The following is a 25984-nucleotide window of genomic DNA, read 5'->3' as shown; positions in this document are numbered from 1 at the left end:
GAGCTAGCACAAATCTGGTTTTGAATACTACTTAACTATTGCCAATAGAGATTAATCAATACATGAATCATTTACACATACTCTTTGTTAAAACTAGCACGTTAGAATAAAGAAGTCTTTGCAAGTCACAGTGGTGGTTCATGTCTTTATTTGTGTTTAGTCTGGGCTACTTACGAGTTTACCGTTGCTATATCCATCACAGTTTACCTTTTTATCCAAAAGAGAAGCAGTCTCCAAAGTTGAGCTCACTTATTGGTCTGAATCATGTGCAGAGTTGACAATAACACAAACCAAAAGGTGAGAAAAGTGTTGATAAATAAATGTAACTAATGAACTATAGAGATCATTGGTTAGTATTTAATGCATGTCAAAAAAAGGTTAGAAGGCCAACCATGTCAACTTACTGTAAGTGGCACAAGAGTCCATTTAGATCCTGATTTATACTATACTCAGGTGATGTTGGGGAAATTATTTGGCTACGCCAATGTCTTGAAACCTATTCAGATTCACACAGGAACAAGATTTAAACAGCCAGTACACACCCTGTCACAGCAGAGTAAAGGGAATAGGGGTCTAACTTCATCACAATTACCAAACTAATATCAAGGACACGCCACACAGTTCATGTCCATAGGTTGTATAAAAGACAGGCTGGGGAGAACAAGACTCACAAAGCAGCAAATACAGCAGTAAACCTTGTACATTACATCTGATTGGTGTCTTGACGTGAATTATAGATTTAAGTGCAAGTGTGGCCGGGTTTGTGCTAATCTCCATAGCACCATAACATCCTCACCCACGTACAGCAGTGTCCCGTTCCTATACCGTACAAAGCGACATATCACACCTTCCACCTGTGATGCCGAACTCTGGAACAATCCTTCAATGTTTGGAAAGAGTCTGTGCCATTTGTCCTCAAGGAGCAGCCGTAGCAAGACTGGGGGCTCAGGCAGAGGGGTTCAGTCTAGAGGAGGGCAGTTATTAATGAGTAGGTGGAGGTTGAAGCAGGGCTTCATTGAGAGCACTGTTAAGGTAGAGGGTGTTTGGGTGTAAGGGTAACATTAGTTCAGGTCGGAAAGTTCCCCCAACTGGGTCAGTATTTTGAATTTATTGAATTTTTTACATTTTGGGACTTATTGCTCCTGTGCAAAGGGCAGGGAGGTGGGTAGCAGTTATACGACTGGAGTAATAGATGCTTAATTGTAGTAGTTGTTTGGGTAGATTGAGTGGAGTAGTAGTACGTTTTTTTTACTGCCCGTTGGTAGCCTGTCTTTGCTGGAAGGCCTGCAGTTCCTGTTTGTACCAGTCTGGTGCTTCCGGACCGCTCTTCCCCGATGGCTCGTGGTCGTAACCATAGGCAACAGTCAGCTCCTCAACCCTCTGCACCGCCCGCAGGGTGCGGACGCACTTGATGGGTCCAAAACGAGGGTGGACGAATCTGAGAAAACAAATGGACAGACGCATTTTTAATAATGGAACGTATACTGGAATAGAACATGATAGAATACATTAGGCTCAGACAATATATACCGTTTATACCAACGGTATGATTTTCAATACTGTAAAAAAAATGTTTTATTTTTTGCAGGTTTGGGGCACCCACGCCTCTGCTTATAATTATAAGTTAAGTATAACTAAGAAATAAATTATATCCAGCACAGGGCTCCAGCTATGAATTTGGTTTGCTACCTTACTAGCTAAGTGGTTAGCTGTAAAGATCAAGCTTCATGGTTACAGCAGACATCCAATCTCAAGATCCCTGTTGCCTAAATTGTTTTGTGCATTTAATTATTATTATTTTTACCATTAATAGCACACCTTGTGTGCACTTTCGGTGACACCGTATACCCCGGTGTGGTACAGAAATGGTATGAAAATCTGCATACCGTCCAACCCTAGAATACATTATTTCTATCTTTACTCTTCAGAACATTGTACCCTACTGAACATCATGTTGCTCTCAAGTTGGGTCATATTTGTTCCTGCTATGCTTGGATTATTCTCACGTGTCGTATTTGCAGTTTGGGGTGAAGGAGTGGTTGGCCTTGTGTCCCAGCGAGGCACAGTATCTGTCCATCTGGTGGAAGGGCTGGGGAACGTCGATCACCGTGTCCTCATCCAGGGAGATGGTATTCCCGTTCAGGGACCAATCCCTAGTGTCTACCTGGGAAGCACCGTTGGCAACACCACAAACAACAACAACAACAAAAAACAACAAGTATTTAATTTGAAAATTAAGTTATGTTTAGCACAGACATCTATATACACAGTATATGGTTTGCCATGTGAATGATTATTGCTCATACCTTGTCTTTGTGAAACTTTTACATAACACATCGCCTAGAGCTTAAGCTGGTTTTGCATGAACACACACACACACACACACCACACACACACACACACACACACACGTAAATAGTTAACCAATAAGCTAGCCAGACAATCTGCATTGACCATATTTGCATGAACTATTTTGACTCATCACATATACTGCTGCTATTGTTTATTTTCTATTCTGTTGCCTAGTCACTTTACCCCTACCTAGAGTGGTTCCTCCTTTAAAAGTTGCAGCGTGCTGCGGCGCAGCTTGCATGCTGCCGCAGAATTCTATGGCACGTTATTTAAGTGTGAACCACTGGTACCATTAATTTAATCCCGAATTTTTCCCAGACATGAAAATATCCAAATCAAGTGTCGTTAGTAACCCTTTGAATTAATCAATCATTATTTTTTGAAATTTTAATGGAAAAGTAGGTGAAAAAGTGTTTTATGGTGGGTCACAATTGTGACCGGTGGGATAATGGGATGTATACGGAATTAACATATTTTTCCTATGCAGTTATCAAAGTTCTTATATATCCCAACCCAGTTATTAACACATTTAAAACTCTGTCACTAGCAGTCCCCAGCATTGCCTCTAGAATGCCCCGTCACATTCTAGTATTTTATACATCAAAAACCCTTATACAACAAGATATGAATACAGAGCAAAGACAAAAAGACAACAACCATCAACGTATTTCAACATTGTTACTTTAGTTCAATATGTATTGAAACATTAATATTGTAACTTTATTGTAACAGTTGAACTTGTACTTTAGTGCAATATTCATTGTAACATTGTCATTGTGACATTTTAGTGCAACATTCACTAACACCTGTATAGCAGTCATGTGATTCATTCCCACTGAACATAAAGGTAACATTTAGGATAGAGGTAGCCTGTAGAATATGCATTCAAGTAGAGGCCTACACTGAACAAAATACAAATATATATATATATTTAAAAAGCGCCACTGCACAATGAGTGCTTATATATACGTATATATCATAGAGCTTCAGAACCAAGTGCACGATTAGTTTGTGCATCACTGTTTTGAACTACAATCAGTCAGACCTACTGTCATACAGGTTGTCTTGAATCAACTGACCTTCTGTTCCAAAAACATTTCAGTCATTTTGATTGTCTTTTTCGTCAACTTTTCTTTTCTTCCTAGAGTCAGTTGTACTGCTCCTCACCCTTTATCAACTTTTCTATTTTTCTTTTGTCTTTTTCAGCCCTTTTTCATTCGGTCTTATCTCCTTTTCTACTGTCCATGGTATATCTTGAAGCACTCAATGTGCAGTGGCGCTTTGCATTTCTCACATGCATAGGTAGTACGTTTGTCACAATGACGACTTCTCTGGAACCGGTGCATCGTGTTGATTGGCCAGTGAGAAGCTTTGTCATATCTTGCCTGATCTTCAACAGTAGCAGCCACTAAAGATCTCCTTCCGTGGCTCAGTGGTTTCGTGCCAAACTTTTGCATATTTGGGCTGAATACTATGTGTTTTGGAATCACATCAGTGGCAGGCCTCTTCGATTGTTTGAACGCTCAATCTTTATTTTTGACCACCTGCAGCTTTTCCCTTGGCTCTTCTGGCTGACCCCTATGGCTTGTAGAGACCCTTGGCTCTTCATTATCAACAATGGAGGGTTGGTGGGGGAGGTTGTGGATGGGGGGGGTGGTGAGGGGTAGGTCATCATCACTGATAACGTTGTTCCTGTCATGATCTGTTTGTGATAGGTTCAGCATATACATTCAATAGCCTGGCTGACAAATGGCCTGTCTCCCCCTCATAGTCCATATCTGACCCATCGCTATCACAATCACTGAGGACAGCATCTTTCTCATTTTGAGGGATAACTGCAATGTTGCATGCCTTGTCTGGGCAGTCACCTAGATCAACATATCCAGAACTTGACTCAAAGTGACACTAAAAGAAAGAACAGAGTAGAAAGTTAGGTAAATCAAGAACTTTGTATGTGTATAAGTATGTGAATACCTAGGTGCACTGTGTTATCCCGCCGGTCACTATTGTTGCCGTCAACATGTATACTCATTCCATGACCACACTGAACAAAGTTGAGTAATTGCAAATGCATATATCAATACTAGACACCCTAAAGATGATGTGTACCAAAAACCTTTGTCCTAACTTTATGTTAACATACTTTACTAACCTTCTGTTTGGGAGCTTTGATGCAGCCATCCTCTTCTCATGGTGCAACCAGGAAGTAAACAGCTCTGGTCATGTGACAATTCCCACTAAACATGTGACACTGCACATCTTTCATTGAGACCCTTTATTATTTCAATATTTGCTGGAAATGCATTGATACATCATTCAGTAACATTTTTAGAGCCTTATAACTGAAAACGTTTTTTACGGTCACTATTGTGACCGATGGGATTAAATAGGTTAATGCTAGTTGGTGCTAGTTTGACCACCAGAAGGCATCTTTGAGAAGCATTTGATAGCCTTCAATAATGACTGTACTAGAGAATGCGGACACACGGGAGACAGGCGTTCAATTCCCCGATGGGGAGGAAGGAGTAGGCTGTCCTTGTAAATAAGAATTTGTTCTTAACTGATGCCATATGTTATTTCATAGGTTGTGATGTCTTCACTATTATTCTACAATGTAGAAAATAGTAAAAATAAAGAAAAACCCTGGAATGAGTAGGTGTGTCCAGACGTTTGACTGGTACTTGCTTAATTAATTTGATTAATATTATGGTGTTTCTATTCCAAGAAAAACCCTCTAGGATGGAACGGAAAATATGACGCTGTACAATGTGACGGTCAGGAGTACTTTACTGTGCTATTTAGCTAAAGAATCCGTGTCGTGCGGGTAGGGCACACGCGTTTGAGACCGGGGTTCAATTCCCCGACGGGGAGGAATGAGTAGGCTGTCCTTGTAAATAAGATTTTGTTCTTAACTGACTTGCCTAGTTAAATAAATGTTACACTAAGAGCATAACATTTCTACACCCTAATTTTCTAATTCTTGTCTAACCAACACCCAAACGGAGATTCAGTGAAAATAATTCTCATTGATTGCTTGTCTCAGAGCAGTGCGAAACGGTAGTAAAATTGTTGTAGGCTATTGCTTCTAACATCAATATGCTCTTTAAATAAATAAGACCTACACCACTTTTAACAGCACATTACTCAACACTGAGACTCATGTCGCCTACGGTAGGTCTACAGTATATCGAAAAATATGTGACTCTCCGCCAACAATTACATATAGAGGATGAGGATATTTCTATAATTCAGTGATATTTATTCCCATAGTAAATCGTTATGGATCCATAACTAAATAAAATTTTTGAAATGCCAGAGTATTTTTATCATCATTTTATTAATGAAAGCATAAAGATGCCATTATTAGTTACATTGTTTTAGTTTGAATGTGCAGACTGGCACTAAGATCAGAACAGCGGGAACGTTTCCCTAGTCAGCGCCATTATTAGTGCAATGCCCCTTAAATATTGGAGATTATTTCATTTTCAAATAACGTAAAATGAGCGAGAAAGACCATTCTTGGACATGGGGTGAGACATTGTTCTAATTTGTAAATAAAGCCAGTTTGTTATTTAGAATGATTTATTTCTGTTTTTAGAGGGAGAGAAACCAAAAACCTACAGTCATCTCATGGGTCTCCCAGTCGAGGCCGGCACGGGTATTGAACCAGCGCTCAGGCGCTGTAAAACGTCACCGGGCGAGAGTGGCCTAGAGTAAGAGCAAAATAATTCTAATTCTAACAAAATAAAAGAATATAAACCTTAGTGGAACAACAGTTTTAGTAAGTAATACTGAAGTCGTGCACAATTATCAGTTTCTATTTAGGTTTGTGTCACCCATTCATTATAACCATTCATTGTCAGAGATACCGTATGACCCAAAAGCATAATAAGTGTTCTAACTCCCCCTAGCGCTGGTCTGGAGCAATGAAGTGGTGATGCAGAGTACCGTACTAAAACACAAATTACCTAAGTCCCACAGTGTACGCTCGCAACTTTTAAAGGAGGAACCACTGTACATGTACATCTCTATCTCAATTACCTTGTACCCCTGCACATTGACTTGGTACTGGTACCCCATGTATATAGCCAAGTTATCATTACTCATTGTCTATTATTTCCTTGCGTTATTATTTTTCTCTCCTCTACATTGTTGGGAAGGGCCCGTAAGTAAGCATTTCACTGTTGGTCTACACCTGTTGTTTACAAAGCATGTGACAAGTAACATTTGATTTGACACACAAACACAGCTCTGTCTCCCTCTTACCTCTGAGTGTGTGATGCGTACTCCGTTGTAAAAGGCCATTACAACATTGGCCTCAACATCCATCTTGGCAAACAAGCCTTCTCCTGCTCCTGAGATCAGTGAGTCTGCCACAAATACCCTGTGACACAACAGGGAATGAAGCAGCAAAACTGACTTAGATCAGCTTCTCCCTTTTATGCGATAGCCGAAGGTAAACCCATAAGATATGTCTATGCAAAAACAAATGTATTAAAAATGGAAAACAGAAATATCACATTTACATAAGTATTCAGACCCTTTACTCAGTACTTTGTTGAAGCACCTTTTGCATTTTTACAGCCTTGAGTCTCCTTGGATATGATGCTACAAGCTTGGCACACCTGTATTTGGGGAGTTTCTCCAATTCTTCTCTGCAGTTCCTCTCAACTCTGTCAGGTTGTATGGGGAGCATCACAGCACAGCTATTTTCAGGTCTCTCCAGAGAAGAATGAGAGAAAGTCCAGGCTCTGGCTGGGCCCCTCAGGGACATTCAGAGACTTGTCTTGAAGCCACTCCTGCATTGTCTTGGCTTTTTGCTTAAGATCGTTATCCTGTTGGAAGGTGAACCGTCGGCCCAGTCTGAGGTCCTGAGCAGGTTTTCATCAAGGATCTCTGTACTTTTCTCTGTTCATCTTTCCCTCGAGCCTGACTAGTCTCCCAGTCCCTGGCATTGAAAAACATCCCCACAGCATGATGCTGTCACCGCTACGCTTCACCGTAGGGATGGTGCCAGGTTTCCCCCAGGATTTCAATTTTGGTTTCATCAGACCAGAGAATCTTGTTTCTCATGGTCTGAGAGTCCTTTAGGTGCCTTTTGGCAAACTCCAAGCGGGCTGTCATGTTCCTTTTACTGTGGAGTGGCTTCTGTCTGGCCACTCTACCATAAAGGCCTGATTGGTAGAGTGCTGCAGAGATGGTTGTCCTTCTAGAAGGTTCTCCCATCTCCAAAGAGGAACTCTGGAGCTCTGTAAGAGTGACCTTCGGGTTCTTGGTCACCTCCCTGACCAAGGCTCTTCTCCCCCGATTGCGCAGTTTGGCCAGGCGGCCAGCTCTAGGAAGAGTCTTCGTGGCTCCAAACTTCTTTCATTTAAGAATGATGAGGCCAATGTGTTCTTGGGGACCTTCAATGCTGCAGAAATATTTTGCTTCCCTTCCCCAGATCTGTGCCTCGACACGATCCGGTCTCGGAGCTTTATGGACAATTCCTTCGACCGCATGGCTTGGTTTTTGAGCTGACATGCACTGTCAACTGTGGGAGCTTATATAGACAGGTGTGTGCCTTTCCAAATCATATCCAATTAATTGAATTTACCACAGGTGGACTCCAAGTTGTAGAAACATCAAGGATGATCAATGGAAACAGGATGCACCTGAGCTCAATTTCAAATCTCATAGCAAAGGGTCTGAATACCTATGTAAATAAGGTATGTTTTATTTATATAGATTTGCAAAAATGTCAACCTGTTTTCACTTTGTCATAGTGGGGTATTGTGTAGATTGAGGACTTTTTAATTTATTTAATACATTTTAGATAAAGCTGTAACGCAACAAAATGTGGAAAAGGTCAAGGGGTCGAAATACTTTCTGAATGCACTGTACCTACCTTTTGCTTTCATAGGGGTCTGGAAGAAGAGTGTGGGTAGCGATACAGGTGGAAGTGGATTTATCATAGGAGTACACAGGGCCTAAGAAAGAACAGGAAATGCTGAAATTTTAGAAACCATATAGCATTATATTTGATTACCAGTTTACTTGTGCTGTGTGTCATGTCACTTACTGTCAGATGAAACGTCAAAGTGTGGTCTGTCGGTCTCCATGGAAACCAGGGCGGCGTGTCGAGCCTCAATCAGCTCCCCTTCTACGAAGCTCCCGTAGAGAGCCGTTTGGCCATCAGGGTAAACATACGCAACCGCTTTACCGGTCATCTCGCCATCCTCGTTCACCTGCCCAAATACACTGCCACGGTCCTGGACACACACACAGACAGCAATTAGTTGAGTGTTCAATCAATTCATTCTTCATTATTGAATATGGAAAAGCAACCAACTTTAGTGGTAAGTTCTCCTCCCTATGACATCTCAATGTAACTTGTGTAGTGTAACATAACAACAAGTTACAGGTGAGTATGATGACTCACAGGGTAGTAGATCCAACACTCCCCACAGCGGCTGTTTTCTTTGTACTGGCCTTCAAACATCAGCCGGCCCTCAGAGTCAAACTCCTGTGCAGGGCCGTTGAGGTCCCCATCCATATAGGTCCCACGGAGGACCCCTCCATCCTCGTACGAGTATACCCCCTGACCCTGTAACGCATCGTCCACGTAGAACCCCTCCAAGGTGCTGTTGAGGGTAGGGTTAATTAAGGCAAGGCAACGTAGCTTGATAAGAGCCTGACCGAGCAAGTGAGATCAGTCACACTTGAATGGACTGTGTATGCTTTTCTGTCATACCTGCCATCGAAAAAGAAGAACTTGCCCTTCCCATTCTTTTCTCCATGTGTAAAATGTCCTTCAAAGCGATCACTGGAGGAGAAGGTGACTGTACAGAACCCGTGAGGCTGGTCATCCTCATCCAGAGGGCCTGGATACGCACACACATCAGGATTGTACAGAGGCACAAGACAGTTTACACTGGAGTTCAACAGCCTCCATTGCTTCAAATCGTCTCGGAAAAAGAACCACACATTTAGGAGTCTGCATTATTGCCAATTCACTGTATCTGGTCCCAGTTTTTCAAAAGTTATCAGTTAGGATTAAATGCATCGAATTAATAGAATGGACGACTCATCAACTTCAAATGGAGACACCTGTTCTATTCCTATGCATTTAATCCTATCCAATAGGCGAAAATGATCAGATAGCTTTTCAAAAGCTGAGTCCATATGATAAATGCACCCTTCGCTGTGCTTGCTGTCCTGATCCAGATCAAAGTCTGATAATAGTCGGGCAACCTGACCACTTGTGTGCCATGGCAGCACCACTTCAGGGTTGGTAATACTATACCTTGCTTCTCTTGGTTTCCAAAGCAACATTTCTTTCATCAACCAAAGGCACAATCCTAGTCATATAATATGACTAGGTTTGTGCCTCTGGCTGGTGAACGAAATGTTGATTTGTAAAACAAGAGAAATGCTGGTTTCAATGGCATATGAGTAATAATTCCCTCAACGTTACAATGGTCAGATTTTGGCTAGGCTACCATAAAGCAAGGTAAGACATGCCTTATTCATTTGGTAAAACGTCCAGGTTTCAAACAATTACATAGTGCGTGCAGTAAATAATGTGTGGGTTGCGAACTGCACTGGCCTTTCTCTGCTCTTGTGATCATTTTAACTGAATGAGTAGCCTATGCCCCCCGAACCCTTTTTATGCGAACTATCAGGACCACATCAACTGATATAAATTACTATTTGGGCCATGGAGTGGGAGGTTTAAGACTAGTTGGTTCTGAGGGTCTTGCAGCCGAAACGAATGGTTGTCTGCTGTATTTAATTATTTTAGTTTAAACTCAACCCTAAACAAAATGTAAGTAACCAGGTGCCAGCAGCTACATATGGAATTGTCAACATGTACAAGAACTCGCACGCACGCGGTCGTCTGATCCTATGCATATCGAATTACCCCTGATATTCCCTAAAAACAATGTTACTGCGTCAGCATTTGTTGGCTGTGAATAACAGAAATATGTTCTAAAAGTAACAATTGTGTGATGTAAAATAAAGTAGGCCTACGGTTAGTAAAGTGTCACGCATTTAGCACAGCACCTAATATGACACACTTTAGGTCAAGTCTACAATTTTGGCACATGTATCGACGTAGCCTACGTGTCCAGAGCGCACGCAAATCGTTTACAATACAATGTAATAATTTTTCTAACTGCATTTTAACTCAAGAGTGTCAAAGCACATCAGCCCATTTTTGTGTCGCTACTGCTGCCTCGCTCGCCCGAAGAGTGGGCTTCCATCGGAAATAAAGTCCCGGGCGCGACGGGCCCACAACCCCTGTCAAAAACCATAATATCAATTTGTTCACGGTATTTTATGCGGAGAGTTTACCGGAAAATATGTAACAAATACACAAAAAACGACGCATATGCGTTTGTCAGCCTTTTCCGTACCTTCAACGACTTCTTCCATATCATCATCGCTGTCCATAGTGGCCATTGCCGTGGATGACACGCGCAGAGAATTGACGTGTTGCGGTCGGTTTTGTAATATTCTGCACTTCATCTACCACTACACTGCTTCCCTCAGCTCTTTTCTTCTTCTTCTTTAAAGTGTTATGGCAGAATACACCTATAGGTGTATTGCCGCCACCTACTGTACCGGGTATTGAAAGAAAACAAAAATAATACACTGCTCAAAAAAATTAAGGGAACACTTAAACAACACAATGTAACTCCAAGTCAATCACACTTCTGTGAAATCAAACTGTCCACTTAGGAAGCAACACTGATTGACAATAAATTTCACATGCTGTTGTGCAAATGGGATAGACAAAAGGTGGAAATTATAGGCAATTAGCAAGACACCCCCAATAAAGGAGTGGTTCTGCAGGTGGTGACCACAGACCACTTCTCAGTTCCTATGCTTCCTGGCTGATGTTTTGGTCACTTTTGAATGCTGGCGGTGCTTTCACTCTAGTGGTAGCATGAGACGGAGTCTACAACCCACACAAGTGGCTCAGGTAGTGCAGCTCATCCAGGATGGCACATCAAAGCGAGCTGTGGCAAGAAGGTTTGCTGTGTCTGTCAGCGTAGTGTCCAGAGCATGGAGGCGCTACCAGGAGACAGGCCAGTACATCAGGAGACGTGGAGGAGGCCGTAGGAGGGCAACAACCCAGCAGCAGGACCGCTACCTCCGCCTTTATGCAAGGAGGAGCACTGCCAGAGCCCTGCAAAATGACCTCCAGCAGGCCACAAATGTGCATGTGTCAGCATATGGTCTCACAAGGGGTCTGAGGATCTCATCTCGGTACCTAATGGCAGTCAGGCTACCTCTGGCAAGCACATGGAGGGCTGTGCGGCCCCACAAAGAAATGCCACCCCACACCATGACTGACCCACCGCCAAACCGGTCATGCTGGAGGATGTTGCAGGCAGCAGAACGTTCTCCACGGCGTCTCCAGACTCTGTCACGTCTGTCACATGTGCTCAGTGTGAACCTGCTTTCATCTGTGAAGAGCACAGGGCGCCAGTGGCGAATTTGCCAATCTTGGTGTTCTCTGGCAAATGCCAAACGTCCTGCAAGGTGTTTGGCTGTAAGCACATCCCCCACCTGTGGACGTCGGGCCCTCATACCACCCTCATGGAGTCTGTTTCTGACCGTTTGAGCAGACACATGCACATTTGTGGCCTGCTGGAGGTCATTTTGCAGGGCTCTGGCAGTGCACCTCCTTGCACAAAGGCAGAGGTAGCGGTCCTGCTGCTGGGTTGTTGCCCTCCTACGGCTTCCTCCACGTCTCCTGATGTACTGGCCTGTCTCCTGGTAGCGCCTCCATGCTCTGGACACTACGCTGACAGACACAGCAAACCTTCTTGCCACAGCTCGCATTGATGTGCCATCCTGGATGAGCTGCACTACCTGAGCCACTTGTGTGGGTTGTAGACTCCGTCTCATGCTACCACTAGAGTGAAAGCACCGCCAGCATTCAAAAGTGACCAAAACATCAGCCAGGAAGCATAGGAACTGAGAAGTGGTCTGTGGTCACCACGTGCAGAACCACTCCTTTATTGGGGGTGTCTTGCTAATTGCCTATAATTTCCACCTTTTGTCTATTCCATTTGCACAACAGCATGTGAAATTTATTGTCAATCAGTGTTGCTTCCTAAGTGGACAGTTTGATTTCACAGAAGTGTGATTGACTTGGAGTTACATTGTGTTGTTTAAGTGTTCCCTTTATTTTTTTGAGCAGTGTATATTACATTGGGGGGAGGGGGCGGAGCATTCATCAACAAGATTCCTTGTAATGCCTCTGCAGAAAAGTTCCCAAGTCCCAAAAAACGCTCAATTGCACTCACAATCATGCCAATTTCCTCCGATTGTCTCCGTTTGCTCTGTGCAGTTGATAACCAAAGTAAACGCTACAAAGTTCACCTTCTTAACATGGAACATGTCAGGATCCCTCTGTTGACAAGGAACATCATCTTGTCTCTACTCCTACTACCATTACTTCTTCAACTTCATGCCTTTCTTCCACTCTCCAAAAGTCTTCGCCTCACTGTGCGTGCAGATGCACTCACACCTGCCTGCTGCCATTCCTGACCAAGCTCTGTACTGGTGGTGCCCCGATCCCACAGCTGAATCAACTTTAGGAGATGGTCCTGGCGCTTGCTGGACTTTCTTGGGCGCCCTGAAGCCTTCTTTACAACAATTGAACCGCTATCCTTGAAGTTCTTGATGATCCGATAAATGGTTGATTTAGGTGCAATCTTACTGGCAGCAATATCCTTGCCTGTGAAGCCCTTTTTATGCAAAGCAATGATGACGGCACGTGTTTCCTTGCAGGTAACCATTGTTGACAGAGGAAGAACAATGATTCCAAGCACCACCCTCCTTTTGAAGCTTCCAGTCTGTTATTCGAACTCAATCAGCATCACAGAGTGATCTCCAGCCTTGTCCTCGTCAACACTCACACCTGTGTTAACGAGAGAATCACTGACATGTCAGCTGGTCCTTTTGTGGCAGGGCTGAAATGCAGTGGAAATGTTTTTTGGAGATTTAGTTCATTTGCATGGCAAAGAGGGACTTTGCAATTAATTGCAATTAATCTGATCACTCTTCATAACATTCTGGAGTATATACAAACTGAGATAGCAGACTTTGAAAATTTATATTTGTGTCATTCTCAAAACTTTTGGCCACAACTGTCCTCTGACCCCTTGACTTTTTCCACATTTTGTTACAGCCTTATTCTAAAATAGATTACATCGTTTCCCCCCCTCAATATACACACACAATACCCCATAATGACAAAGCAAAAACAGGTTTAGACATTTTTGCAAATGTATAAAAAAAATACAAAAACTGAAATATTACATTTACATTAGTATTCAGACTCTCAAATCAAACCCAAATAACATTTTATTTGTCACATACGTGTTAGTAGTTATTACGGGTGTTTTGAAATGCTTGTGTTTCTAGCTCTAACAGTGCAGTAATATCTAACAGATATCTAACAATTTCACAACAATACACAAAAATCTAAAGTAAAGGAATGGAATTAAGAATATATAAATATTGGGCGAGCAACGTCAGAGCAGCATAGACTTAGATACAGTAGAATAGGATAGACGACAGTGTATACATATGAGATGAGTAATGCAAAACATGTAAACATTATTAAAGTGACTAGTGTTCCATTATTTAAGTGGCCAGTGATTCCAAGTCTATGTATATAGGGCAGCAGCCTCTAATCTGCTAGCAATGGCTATTAAAAATAATTTAACAGTCTGATGGCCTTGAGATAGAAGCTGTTTTTCAGTCTCTCGGTCCCAGCTTTGATGCACCTGTACTGACCTCGCCTTCTGGATGATAACGGGGTGAACAGGCAGTGGCTCGGGTGGTTGTTGTCCTTGATATTTTTGGCCTTCCTGTGACATCGGGTGCTGTAGGTGTCCTGGAAGGCAGGTAGTTTGCCACCGGTGATGCGTTGGGCAGACCGCACCACCCCCTGGAGAGCCCTGCGGTTGTGGAGTTTCAATATCAGGCAGTGATACAGCCCGACAGGATACTCTCAATTGTGAATCTGTAAAAGTTTGAGGGTTTTAGGTGCCAAGCCAAATTTATTCAGCCTCTTGAGATTGAAGAGGCACTGTTGCACCTTCTTCACCACACTATCTGTGTGGGTGGATCATTTCAGTTTGTCAGTGATATGTACGCCGAGGAACTTGAAGCTTTCCACCTTCTCCACTACGGTCCTGTCGATGTGGATAGGGGGGTGCTCCCGCTACTGTTTCCTGAAGTCCATGATCAACTCCTTTGTTTTGTTGATGTTGAGTGAGAGGTTATTTTCCTGGCACCACACTCCCAGAGCCCTCACCTCCTCCCTGTAGGCTGTCTCATCATTGTTGGTAATCAGGCCTACTACTGTTGTGTCATCTGCAAACTTAATGATTGAGTTGGAGGCTTTCGAGGCCACGTAGTCATGGCTAAACAGGGAGTACAGGAAGGGCTGAGCATGCATCCCCATTGTTGAGTATCAGCGAAGTGGAGGTGTTTTTTCCTACCTTCATCAAGGAGAGCCCGCAGGTTTTGGTAGCGGGCCATGTCAGTGGCACTATTGTCCTCAAAGCGAGAAAATAAGTTGTTTAGTTTGTCTGGGCGAAAGAAGTCGGTGTCTGCGACGGGGCTGGTTTTCTTTTTGTAATCCGTGATTGACTGTAGACCCTGCCACATACGTCTCGTGTCTGAGGTCAGTTGAATTGCGACTCCTTTGTCTCTGTACTGACGCTTAGCTTGTTTGATTGCCTTACGGAGGGAATAGCTACAATGTTTGTATTTGGTCATGTTTCCGGTCGCCTTGCCATGATTAAAAGCAGTGGTTAGCGCTTTCAGTTTTGCGCGAATGCTGCCATCAATCCACAGTTTCTGGTTGGGGAAGGTTTTAATAGTCACCGTGGGTACAACATCACCGATGCACTTGCTAATAAACTCGCTCACCGAATCAGCGTATAAATCAATGTTGTTGTCTGAGGCTATCCGGAACATATCCCAGTCCAAGTGATCGAAGCAATCTTGAAGCGTGGAATCAGATTGGTCGGACCAGCGTTGAACAGACCTGAGCACGGGCGTTTCCTGTTTCAGTCTATAGGCTGGAAGCAACAAAATGGAGTCGTGGTCAGATTTGCCGAAAGGAGGGCGAGGGAGGGCTTTGTATGCGTCGCGGAAGTTAGAGTAGCAATGATTGATCCAGAATGCTTCCAGCCCGGGTCACGCATTCGATATGCTGATAAAATTTAGGGAGCCTTGTTTTCAGATTAGCTTTGTTAAAATCCCCAGCTACAATAAATTCAGCCTCAGGATATCTGGTTTCCAGTTTACATAGAGTCCAATGAAGTTCTTTCAGGGCCGTCGAGGTGTCTGCTTGGGGGGTATACACGGCTGTGATTATAATCGAAGAGAATTCTCTTGGTAGATAATGCGGTCGACATTTGACTGTAAGGAATTCTAGGTCAGATGACCAAAAGGACTTGAGTTCCTGTATGTTGTTATGATCACAGCACAACTCGTTAATCATAAGGCATACACCCCAGCCCTTCTTCTTACCAGAGAGATTTGTTTCTGTCAGCGCGATGCGTGAAGAAACCAGGTGGCTGTACCGACTCTGATAACATATCCCGAGTGAGCCATGTTTCCGTGAAACAGAGAATGTTACCATCTCTGATGTCTCTTTGGAAGGCAACCCTTGCTCGAATTTCGTCTACCTTGTTGTCAAGAGACTGGACATTAGCGAGTAGTATACTCGGGAGCAGTGAGCGATGTGCCCGTCTACGGAGCCTGACCAGAAGACCACTCCATTTGCCCCTTCTGCGGCGCCGTTGTTTTGGGTCACCTACTGTGATCCGATCCATTGTCCTGGGTGGTGGTCCAAACAGAGGATCCGCTTTGGGAAAGTCATATTCCTGGTCGTAATGTTGGTAAGTTGCCGTTGCTCTTATATCCAATAGTTCTTCCCGGCTGTATGTAATAAGACTTCAGATTTCCTGGGGTAACAGTGTAAGAAATAATACATAAAAAAAACAAAATACTGCATAGTTTCCTAAGAACGCGAAGCGAGGCGACCATCTGTCGGCGCCATTCTTCTAGCGCCACCCCAGAGATAACACCCTTTATAGGCGCCCTGCTTCGAAGATCCACACACTACACATTCCAATCTGACATCTTCTTGAGGCGCAAAACACGCTCGTTCTGTTCCATAGAAACACACAAAAAAAGCCCATGTCTCGTTATTCTCATCGACGCCACCTCATCCAACGCATCCACAATTTGAATAGAGACTTCAAACGGATCTCCAAGGTAACACAATTGATCCAAAACCGTTATTCCAACCAATAAAGACTCAGAACTAGATTTGGATTTAGTACCACTTTACCTCTTTCTTTTTGCATTCGCCCCTGTAATCAAATTCTTCTCACTCTCATCTCCACTCGACACGTCATCCAATTCAAACAGAACATCCACTTACGCCGTTTCCCCGCCCAAAAACCAGCTCTCTTTTCATCAGCTAAGAGCTAATTTATGCTTTATCCGAAAATGTGGTCGGAGGTGCCATATGGATGGTGTTATGCAATTGTGGAGCCTCCTGATGCACATAGAGGCCAAATTGAGCTCTGTTCCGCACCGCCGTGCGCCTCTCAAATGTTGTAACAATGCGGAGGTCTGCTTTATAGTGCGGCATTGACATGATTGGTTGATGGTAGGTGGGGGCGGGAGGTCCTGTATAAACACAAACTCACTTCCTTGACAACTTCCATCACACAGCTCTGCACTGCTCTGCAAAGCGCAAGAAGTATGAATGCCCTGACTTCTGCAGGGCTGTATCACTGCAAATTCTGCACGGCAATGCAGATGTCAGATTTAAGAAGCTCTGACATCACCGATATTGAGCTGCATAGTGCCTGTCGATCACTATACAACCAAAGCATGCGGTGGGGTCACTGGGCAAAGATCTAAAGGACATCAAATCACAGTGGTCATCATGTCATCATGTCACCTCCAACATTATCCAAGTTCTTCTGACAATATAGCCTACTACACTGAATGACTATAGCATTGCATACTGTATATAATACTGAATATTATACACAATGTACAGAACCAGTGAGAGTGTGCAAAGCTGTCATCAAGGCAAAGGGTGGCTACTTTGAAGAATCTCAAATATAACATTTTGATTTGTTTAACACTTTTTGGGTTACTACATGGTTTCATGTGTTATTTCATAGTTTTGATGTCTTCACTATTATTCTGCAATGTAGAAAATAGTAAAACTAAAGAAAAACCCTTGAATGAGTAGGTGTGTCCAAACATTTGACTGGTACTGTATATAGGTCTACTATATTTTTATTTTTTCTATCAGAAGTAGACTTCCACCTGTTTTCACCCAGCTTCCTAAAACAACCTCTCCTCAATATTATGGGCGGGTTATAGAAATGTAGCTCTGGGGCATTCATAATACAAGAACATACTTGTTGACAATGGGTGTGACTTGACTTCCCCTAAGGAAGTTACGCAAACCAACCTGGAGTTATAACAGTGGGCAAACCGTATCTCTCTTTGGCTAAAACTATACTAAAATCATGACTACAGAAATACCCGTTCTGCTGGCTGCCGTGTCTCTGTTTTCTGCCCTTCAAATGGGTAAGCAAACTAAACTTTCAGGCCTTCCATTGTAATATGGTTGACTATACAGATATCTATGACCCTGCTTATGGGAACAGAACCATGAAGGCCTACATTGTGTAAATATAATTTTGAGTTTGTAAGATTGAAGTGTTGTTGGGGCATCTTCTTCAGGGTACCTGGCGAGACGGGTGGGGCTGGCGAGAATGACACACAAGGTCTCCCTACCTCTGAGGAAGTACAGTTCCCGCTCAGCCCAGTCAAGGCTGTTCGCTGCTCTGGCACCCCAATGGTGGAACAGACTCCCTCACGACGCCAGGTCGGCGGAGTCAATCACCACCTTCCGGAGACACCTGAAACCCCACCTCTTTAAGGAATACCTAGGATAGGATAAAGTAATCCTTCTAACCCCCCCCCCCCCCCCCCCCTTAAAAGAGTTAGATGCACTGTTGTAAAGTGGTTGTTCCACTGGATATCATAAGGTGAATGCACCAATTTGTAAGTCGCTCTGGATAAGAGCGTCTGCTAAATGACTTAAATGTAATGTAAATGTCATACCGCCCACTGTCACTGGACCACCGGAGTTTGAGAGAACATTCCGGGCACAGTAAGATTTCTAAACTTCATTGATTTTAGATTAAATGTTGTGTCTGCATAACTCAATGCTGATGTGTGTGTGTCCTATTGCATCCCTAGTCAGAACAATGTTGAGTTGTACCCAGTCTTCCTAGTGGTGCTGTGGACTTCTGGACTGCTCTTCAGTGAAGGTAATTTTGCATGTCTGAGAATGTTTTAGAGCATTCCTTACATTTTACATAAAATACCCTTACATACTGTACATTTGTGTCTTCCTAGTGCTTGCTGTTCTTGGAGGTGTTGTGTATATGGTGGCTCGACACATGTATTTCAATGGATACGTCATGTCCACTAAAAAAAGGTAGGATTGCTTGAAAAAGTGAACATGGCTTAATCTGTAATCATACCTTCCCCTGTTAATGAATATGTGAACTGGACTCTAATGCAGCTTTCTTTTTATTTCTAGGTTGCCTGGGTTTTACCTGACTTTGGGTGCCTTATTCTGCTTGTCTGTGCTGAGCACCATTGGTATTCTTCATGGCATTCTCCTTGAATACTTTTACAAAATAGTTTCTATGATGGTAACACATTAGCAATGAATATTAACAAATGGATGGGGAAAATGCCATGGTAGTGACATTTCTGTTTTGTGCTATACAATTGTGAAACTACTAAATAAAATATAAAAAAATGTTTTTAAGTGTTTGACCATGCTTTTTCCAGTCTGTGTCAAACTCTAGTCAAAGCAAAGCAATAGCAAATATTGTAACGCTTCGAACACACCGACAGAGTCATTTTGGTACACCAGAATTACATTAATTTCCAATGAAACGCTGCGTTTGCCTTGCAGCATTGCATTGCAGAGGCAGTTTTAGTGCATTCGGTGTGGTGCATACATTGGATTTAATTCAATTCAATTTCAATTCAATTTGCTTTATTGGCATGATGTAACAATGTACATATTGCCAAAGCTTATTTTGGATATTTACAATATAAAAATGAGAATCAAAATTGTCAACGAGACAAACAGTAACAACAATGATCAAGTGTCAAAATAACCATACATTCAACAATAACAATAAGCATACAGTAGAGTACATGTGCAGGTTGATTGGTCTGTCAGACACTGTCCCTAAACTTATGGCAGGCAGCAATGTAGTGCACTGCCAACCCACAACTCTGCGTCCTCCCCCAACAGGACGGGTAGCCTACTCTCATCAGAGAGGTCTTTGAAACTTTGAATAAGGGTTTCAAATTTGGGGAAATTACACTAATTGTTTTATATTTTGACATTTTGTCAGGAAATGCAGCTCCGTCTCAGGTTCTGCAGTGGTTGCACAGCCTTTCCTCTACAGGGAGCCAGGTTTTCCTGTGTCTACCCTTCTCAATGGCAAGGCTGTGCTCACTGAGCCTGTACTTTGTCAAGGTTTTTCTAAGGTTTTGATCAGTAACTATGGTCAAATATTTAGCCACAGTGTACTGTCAATTTAGGGCCAGATAGCACTGCATTTTGCTTTGTGTTTGTGCTTGTGTTTCCCAATAAGCAATAGAGTTTTGTTTTGACTGTGTTGTAATTTGGTTTATCCGGATTGATTGGATGTTCTGGTCCTGAGGCCCCAGGACCAGGACCAGCTGGATGAGGGGACTCTTTTCTTTGCTCGGCTCTTGGCATTGCAGGGCTTGGTAGTGATATGAGAGGGGGGTCACTGTATTTTAGATGTTTCCAAAACTTAATTGCTCTTTGAGTTTTTATTATTAGTGGATATTGGCCTAATTCTTCCCTGCATGCATTGTTTGTAGTTTTCCTCTGGACATGTAGGATAATCTTACAGAACTCTGCATGCAGGGTTAATGGGGTGTTTGTCCCATTTGATGAAATCTTGTTTTGCAAGTGGACCCCACACCTCGCTGCCATAAAGTGCAATTGGTTCAATGACATATTCAATTAGTTTTAGCCAAATTTTAATAGGCATTTCAATTTGAATTTGCTTTTTAATGGCGTAGAATGCCCTGCGTGATTTCTCTCTCAGTTCATTCACTGCCTCATTAAGGTGTCCAGTTGAGCTTATTTTTAAACCAAAGTAATTGTAGTGTGTGCAGTACTCTATATTTTGTACCAATTGAGAACTTTGGTCTAATTCCCTGAGATCTGGGTCTTCTCTGGAAAATCATTATTTGAGTCTTTTTGGAGTTTACTGCCATGGCCCAGGTCTGGCAGTACTGCTCTTGCAGGTCCAGGCTCTGCTGTAGGCCATGTGCTGTGGGTAACAGCAGGCATAGGTCATCTGCGAAGAGTAGGCATTTAACTTCTGAATTGTGGAGACTAACACCAGGGGCTGAGGATTTTCTAGAATAGTGGCCAATTTGTTGATGTAAATATTGAAGATTGCAGGGCTCAGATTGCAACCCTGACGAAGGCCCCGCCCCTGGTTAAATAATTCTGTTATTTTCTTGCCAATTTTAATGCTGCACGTATTGCCAGTATACATTGATTTAATTATGTCATACGTTTTACCCCCTACACCACTTTCAATAACTTTGTAGAACAGTCCTGTATGCCAAATAGAATCAAATGCTTTTTGGAAGTCGATAAAGCAAGCGTATATTTTGGTATTATTTTGGTGGACATGTTTATCTATCAGGGTGTGTAGGGTGTAAATATGATCAGTTGTGAGATGTTTTGGTATAAATCCAATTTGGCTTTTACTCAAGACATTGTGCTTATTAAGGAAGTTTAGAACTCATACATTTATAATACTACAGAAAACATTCCCCAGGTTACTGTTCACACAAATGCCTCTAATTGTTAGGGTCAAATTTGTCTCCGTTTTTAAAGATTGGGGTTATGAGTCCTTGATTCCAGATGTCAGGGAAATAATCTACACTCAGGATCTAATTAAACAGTTTTAATATAGCCAATTGAAATGTTGCACTAGTGAGTTTGAGCATCTCATTTAGGATGCCATCAGGTCCGCATGCTTTTTTAAATTTGAGAGCCTGAAGTTTCTTATAGAGCTCCTGGTCAGTAATTGGGGAGTCCAATGGATTGTGATTGTCCTTTATAGCTTTTTCTAATCCATTCAACTTCATGAATTTGGTGTTGTTCTGCATTTGTGTCAATTTGAACAGTGTTGAAGAGTGTTTTTAAAATGGGTTGTCCATATGTCACCATTTTGTATCGCTAATTCCTTGTTTAGATTATTATTTTTTTTCTCCAATTTTGCCAGAATTTGTTTGTGTTTATGGACTCCTCAATTATAGTGTCAGCTGCTTGCTGTTGAACTCTGCTTTTTTGGTTCTGAGTGTACGTTTATAGAGTTTTAAAGTCTCACAGTAATGAAGGCGTAATTCACCATTATTTGGGTCTCTGTGCTTTTGGTTGGATAGTGTTCTAAGTTTTTTCCTAATAATTTTACAATCTGCATCAAACCAGTTGTCATTGCGCAATCTTTTTCTGTCAGTACAAGTTCTTTTTTCAGTTTTAACCAAATGTGATATTTACCAATTTTGAGGGGATCAATTAGATTTTGTTGTTCGGATTTGTACCAAATGATCAATCCTCCAGAGTCTCTGCCTCTATTGACAGAGCTGTGTTTCTGTGATGGCACAATTACCTCTCTGTAGCCTATGAGACAGTGAGTGACAATGTCAGCCTTACACCATGTCTCCTGCAGAATGATGACGTCAACATCTTTAAGATTTTTGTTTAACTCAGTGCTAAACTCTTCAGTCCAAAGGTTGATGAGTTTAGGCCGTGAATATTCCACATGCTAACGAAGTATGCTCAAACTGTATGCGTAGACCGCTTGACAGAATGGTAGCAGAAGGTGAATGTTGAACTTTTGTTGCATACACATCCAGATTATGCTGCATACTATTGTGCGCAAAAACACTGTCGGTGTGTTCGAAGCGTAACTTTGTAACAACAAAATGCAAATGCATTAGTAGCTACTGTAGCTCAATTATGCTCTGGTTTTAATAATCAGTCTTACGTCATCCCCCAGCGGACACACGTGGCACGTCATCACACGAATGAGGCGCTAGACACATTGAACAGGATTGTTGTATTTTTCTTGTAATTTTCCATTTCAGCACAACATTCAATAATTTTCTTGGTCTTTGAGGGTAAGTAAGTTACATGTTTTCTGTCAATGTCGACTTGTGCTGTTTTAATGGTTTTGTAGAAAGTATTGTTCTGGGTAGCAAATAAGAGAGGTCTGTCATGATTTGTTATTGTTTCGCCAGCTGGCCCCTGTCGGCGTATCTAGCAAGATTAGCTAACCGGCTAGCTAGCCTGCTAACGTGGCTAACTTTGGTGCTTAGCCTGGACGCCGGTAGAGGAACATGATTTATAACATTACCAGTAGCATAACACATTTGGGTGGACAAGTGTTTCTAAATGAGCTTTTTGTGATTGCGGGCAGACGAAAACCATTCTTTAGCTAACGCTAGCTAGCTACTATACTTGCTAAGTTAACGTTATCGCTCTGTTCAAAGCTAGGGTTAGGGTAATAATAGGGTAACGTTAATAGTCTTGTAGGCAGCAAGTGTATATTATGTAAAGAAATTAAAGGGGACATCTGCAGTTCAAACAACAACAAATCGAATCCCCGCCACTGTTTTGGCAAACAGTTGAGGGATGGGGCTGGAGAAATATAACCACTCTCATATTCAGAGACGGAGGAAGGACTGACCATCCATGATATCCTTGGCACAGTTGGTAGAGCATGGCTCTTGCAACACCGGGGTTGAGGGTTTGATTCTCATGGGGACCAGTACGAAACAAGTATCAATGTATGCACTCACTCTGGATAAGAGCATCTGCTAAATTACTAAAATGTAAATTTAATGCAAGGACTGACCGTCCAATAATTAAAGGGTATAGCTATATCATTACATTTTAAAATCCAAAAATTGATGGGGCAATCTTGGGATTGCTACTTTAAAGCAGCTGAAGGGAAATGTTGAAATGTTGCCTACAACTAACTTAATCACAAGTGGAAGTGTACCAGTTGGCTGGCAAACTGAACGGAGCAGTGGGGGAACAGTGCCATCAAATGTAGGCCTACCAGTAGAGACCGTTGCATTGATTGTATTGAATCATTTACAGCAAGTCAATCAACCCTAAAACTGTTATTAATCAATCCACACATGCAGGCGCCATGTTGTCACAAACCTCTACTTTTCTGAACTACATAATAGAGTTGAAGAGGTCAGTCATGGGGTCATTGACCCTTGCCTTGCGTCCCATTCCTTCACATTTTTTGTTGTCCACTTCCAGTGTCCTTGTAAGTCGCAGCCCTGCATTCCAAAAAGGAAGACGAGTACTTCGCCATGAGCTCCGATGGGGACGGTAAGAGACAAACACTTCTGGGAAATGTGCAATGCCAGCAGCATGTGATTCCTGTGGACGTGTTTGCAAATAAATTCACTGTGTGTGTTTGTAGGTGACATGGAGAATCAGGCTGAGCTGGAAGAAAAGACGAGGCTTATAAACCAGGTGTTGGAGCTTCAGCACACTCTAGAAGGTGAGACAGCTGGATGTGTGCAGACAGACAGGCGAAAGCAGCAGTAAATTGTTAGTTATTGCAGTTCCTTGAAAATCATTGTTGTCATTGTCAGACCTGTCGTCGCGTGTGGACGCAGTGAAGGAGGAGAACCTGAAGTTGAAGTCTGAGAACCAGGTTCTGGGTCAGTATATCGAGAACCTCATGTCTGCCTCCAGCGTGTTCCAGACCACTGACACCAAGAGCAAACGAAAGTAAGCGACCAGCCAGGAACCCCCCGCCCCTTAACCAACCCACCTCGCCTGGCCCCCTCTACCTTCAACCAAATCCCTCATAACCCATATACCACTCCATAACTGCCCCCGAACTACAGCTGGTAGAGTTTATGCCTTTGTCATCATGACAACCCTAGACCCTTCCCTTACTTCACCACCTGTAAGATTTTTTTAGTGAAGCTCAATTTTCCATTTTTACGTTGGGTTATTTTTTCCCTTTTGTATTTGTTACAGTATTGCTGTCATTGTTGCACAGTTGTTGTATCTGACATTATGTTATTTTGTGGTGTATACATTTATTATCTGTTACTACACATAACCTCACCTGGAGGAAGAGACAAGGGAACTGTGTCATTTCAGATTGCCTTGTAGTTTGGGTTGCAAAATTCTGTTAACTTTCCCCAAATTCTCAGGTTTTCCATTAATTCCGGTTGGAGTATTCCCAGATTTCCTGCTTAATCTTTTTCTGGAAAACCAGGGAATTTGGGGAAAGTTACTGAAATGTTGCAACTCTAAGGCTAAATCACTTAATTTAGATTGTCATGTTTTAATATTGTTAGTCATCAATATTATTAGACTATGGTTTTAGATCTAGGCTCAATTGCAATGATGATTACTTCTCTCCAATGCCAAAGTTTTCCTCAAACAATTTGTTAAAGCAGAGCTCAGCCCTTGTATTGTCATTTAATTAATCATTTGTGGCTTGCTAATATGCATCACTGGTGGATAAAGTTAATTCATTGCATTTGTGATCGAGGAAGTCACCCTAAACCTGCTGTGTGTGCACTGCGTCGCCGGTGTGTACATTTGACCGTTATGTTGCTTTTTTCAAATACATTTGTTTTAATAAAACAGTTTTATTTACCTTTTTGATTGAGTGTCTGTGTTGGTATTCCTCTCCCCTGGTGTAGTCTCTTCATAGTCCTCTCTCACTAAACTATATCTCCATCTTCCACCCTTCCACAGGGGCTCTAAGGGTGCCCGGAAGGACAAATGAGGCACAGACACCTTTTGAGTTTTGACATTCTGCATCTCATTGTGAGGTCATGCTGTAAATGTATCTGTTGAAATTGAAAGGTATTGTATGTCAGCAGCTAACAAGACTCAGTATCTCACAACAATCTTGAACATGTTCTTATAGTTAACATTATATTTCAAATTCTGGCACACTGCTGGGGCCTGTTGTAGCCTGATATTCAGTTGACAAACAAATCCCTAGATTGAAGGTCATTCCCTTTTTAAAGTCAATCCATTGAATTGGATAAGCGGAATTTCTCTGGGAGATTCTCAATATGGGAAAAAGTCTGTCCTCTCCTCGAATCATCAGTCCTCCGTGAGCTGGAAACTGATTAGTGGTCGCCGTATGTAGGAGTGTCTTCGTTATAAGGCGAAAAGAGGAGTTTGCCCTTCTCCTTGATTGCCTCCTGCAGCCGATGATACACGGATGTATTCTCCCACCGGCTAACGAGGAAGTGTTTTCAAATCCGGAGGAGAGGATTACCAATTAAGAATCTCCCCATATATTCTCCATAGAAGTGATTGTTGAGTTGACCCAGCTGCTATACTTGTGCCCCCTGCTGGGGAACATTAGCTGTGACCTGACTGAGCAAATGCTACTCATCAACTTGGTCACATCTGTGAATATAAGTAAGT

General features: G+C 42.4%; 3 protein-coding genes across 7 annotated transcripts; 2 read left to right on the top strand and 1 right to left on the bottom strand.

Annotated features, from left to right (window-relative positions):
* Positions 1-131: 131 nt before the first annotated feature.
* On the bottom strand, positions 132-25307 carry setd7 (SET domain containing 7, histone lysine methyltransferase). Of its 5 annotated transcripts, XR_011674748.1 has the most exons (9): positions 10752-10932; positions 9086-9215; positions 8774-8975; positions 8414-8603; positions 8240-8321; positions 6619-6736; positions 5974-6060; positions 2007-2164; positions 132-1438 (listed from the first exon to the last, which is right to left on the bottom strand). XR_011674748.1 is itself a non-coding variant. In XM_071398728.1 (8 exons), the coding sequence occupies exons 1-8, from the start codon at positions 25249-25251 to the stop codon at positions 1249-1251; spliced, it is 1125 nt and encodes a 374-aa protein (XP_071254829.1). In that variant the 5' UTR covers positions 25252-25307; the 3' UTR covers positions 132-1248. The 5 variants fall into 5 exon arrangements, 4 of the variants coding, with proteins under 4 accessions (XP_071254829.1, XP_071254830.1, XP_071254831.1 ...); XM_071398728.1 differs by lacking the exons at positions 5974-6060; positions 10752-10932 and adding an exon at positions 25197-25307; XM_071398729.1 differs by lacking the exon at positions 5974-6060 and having other exon boundaries at positions 10752-10957.
* On the top strand, positions 17842-19242 carry mgst2 (microsomal glutathione S-transferase 2). Its single transcript, XM_071398733.1, has 6 exons — positions 17842-17991; positions 18148-18194; positions 18528-18580; positions 18670-18740; positions 18829-18910; positions 19016-19242. The coding sequence occupies exons 1-6, from the start codon at positions 17931-17933 to the stop codon at positions 19140-19142; spliced, it is 441 nt and encodes a 146-aa protein (XP_071254834.1). The 5' UTR covers positions 17842-17930; the 3' UTR covers positions 19143-19242.
* On the top strand, positions 22524-25204 carry LOC139574295 (short coiled-coil protein B-like). The gene is made up of 4 exons (XM_071398734.1): positions 22524-22674; positions 23831-23902; positions 23997-24077; positions 24172-25204. Exons 2-4 carry the CDS (start codon positions 23884-23886, stop codon positions 24312-24314), a joined length of 243 nt encoding a protein of 80 aa, XP_071254835.1. The 5' UTR covers positions 22524-22674; positions 23831-23883; the 3' UTR covers positions 24315-25204.
* Positions 25308-25984: the final 677 nt, after the last annotated feature.

This window comes from Salvelinus alpinus, chromosome 4 (genome assembly GCF_045679555.1).
Source record: "Salvelinus alpinus chromosome 4, SLU_Salpinus.1, whole genome shotgun sequence".
Classification (NCBI taxonomy): domain Eukaryota; kingdom Metazoa; phylum Chordata; class Actinopteri; order Salmoniformes; family Salmonidae; genus Salvelinus; species Salvelinus alpinus.
The sequence above is the reverse complement of the archived record's forward strand: the minus strand, read 5'-3'. Positions and strand labels throughout refer to the sequence as shown.

What these genes read in the sequence shown, in the direction of transcription:
- setd7 (XM_071398729.1), bottom strand. Translation starts at nt 10,863, where the DNA reads ATGAAGTGCAGAATATTACAAAACCGACCGCAACACGTCAATTCTCTG. An exon ending in TACGCATCACACACTCAGAG is followed by an intron (nt 2,165 to 6,618) that starts GTAAGAGGGAGA and finishes GGTGCTTCCCAG; the next exon opens with GTAGACACTAGGGATTGGTC. An exon ending in CCAAACTGCAAATACGACAC is followed by an intron (nt 1,439 to 2,006) that starts GTGAGAATAATC and finishes TTGTTTTCTCAG; the next exon opens with ATTCGTCCACCCTCGTTTTG.
- mgst2 (XM_071398733.1), top strand. Translation starts at nt 17,931, where the DNA reads ATGACTACAGAAATACCCGTTCTGCTGGCTGCCGTGTCTCTGTTTTCT. An exon ending in GAGAGAACATTCCGGGCACA is followed by an intron (nt 18,581 to 18,669) that starts GTAAGATTTCTA and finishes TTGCATCCCTAG; the next exon opens with TCAGAACAATGTTGAGTTGT. An exon ending in GTCATGTCCACTAAAAAAAG is followed by an intron (nt 18,911 to 19,015) that starts GTAGGATTGCTT and finishes TTTTATTTCTAG; the next exon opens with GTTGCCTGGGTTTTACCTGA.
- LOC139574295 (XM_071398734.1), top strand. An exon ending in GCTTCAGCACACTCTAGAAG is followed by an intron (nt 24,078 to 24,171) that starts GTGAGACAGCTG and finishes TGTCATTGTCAG; the next exon opens with ACCTGTCGTCGCGTGTGGAC.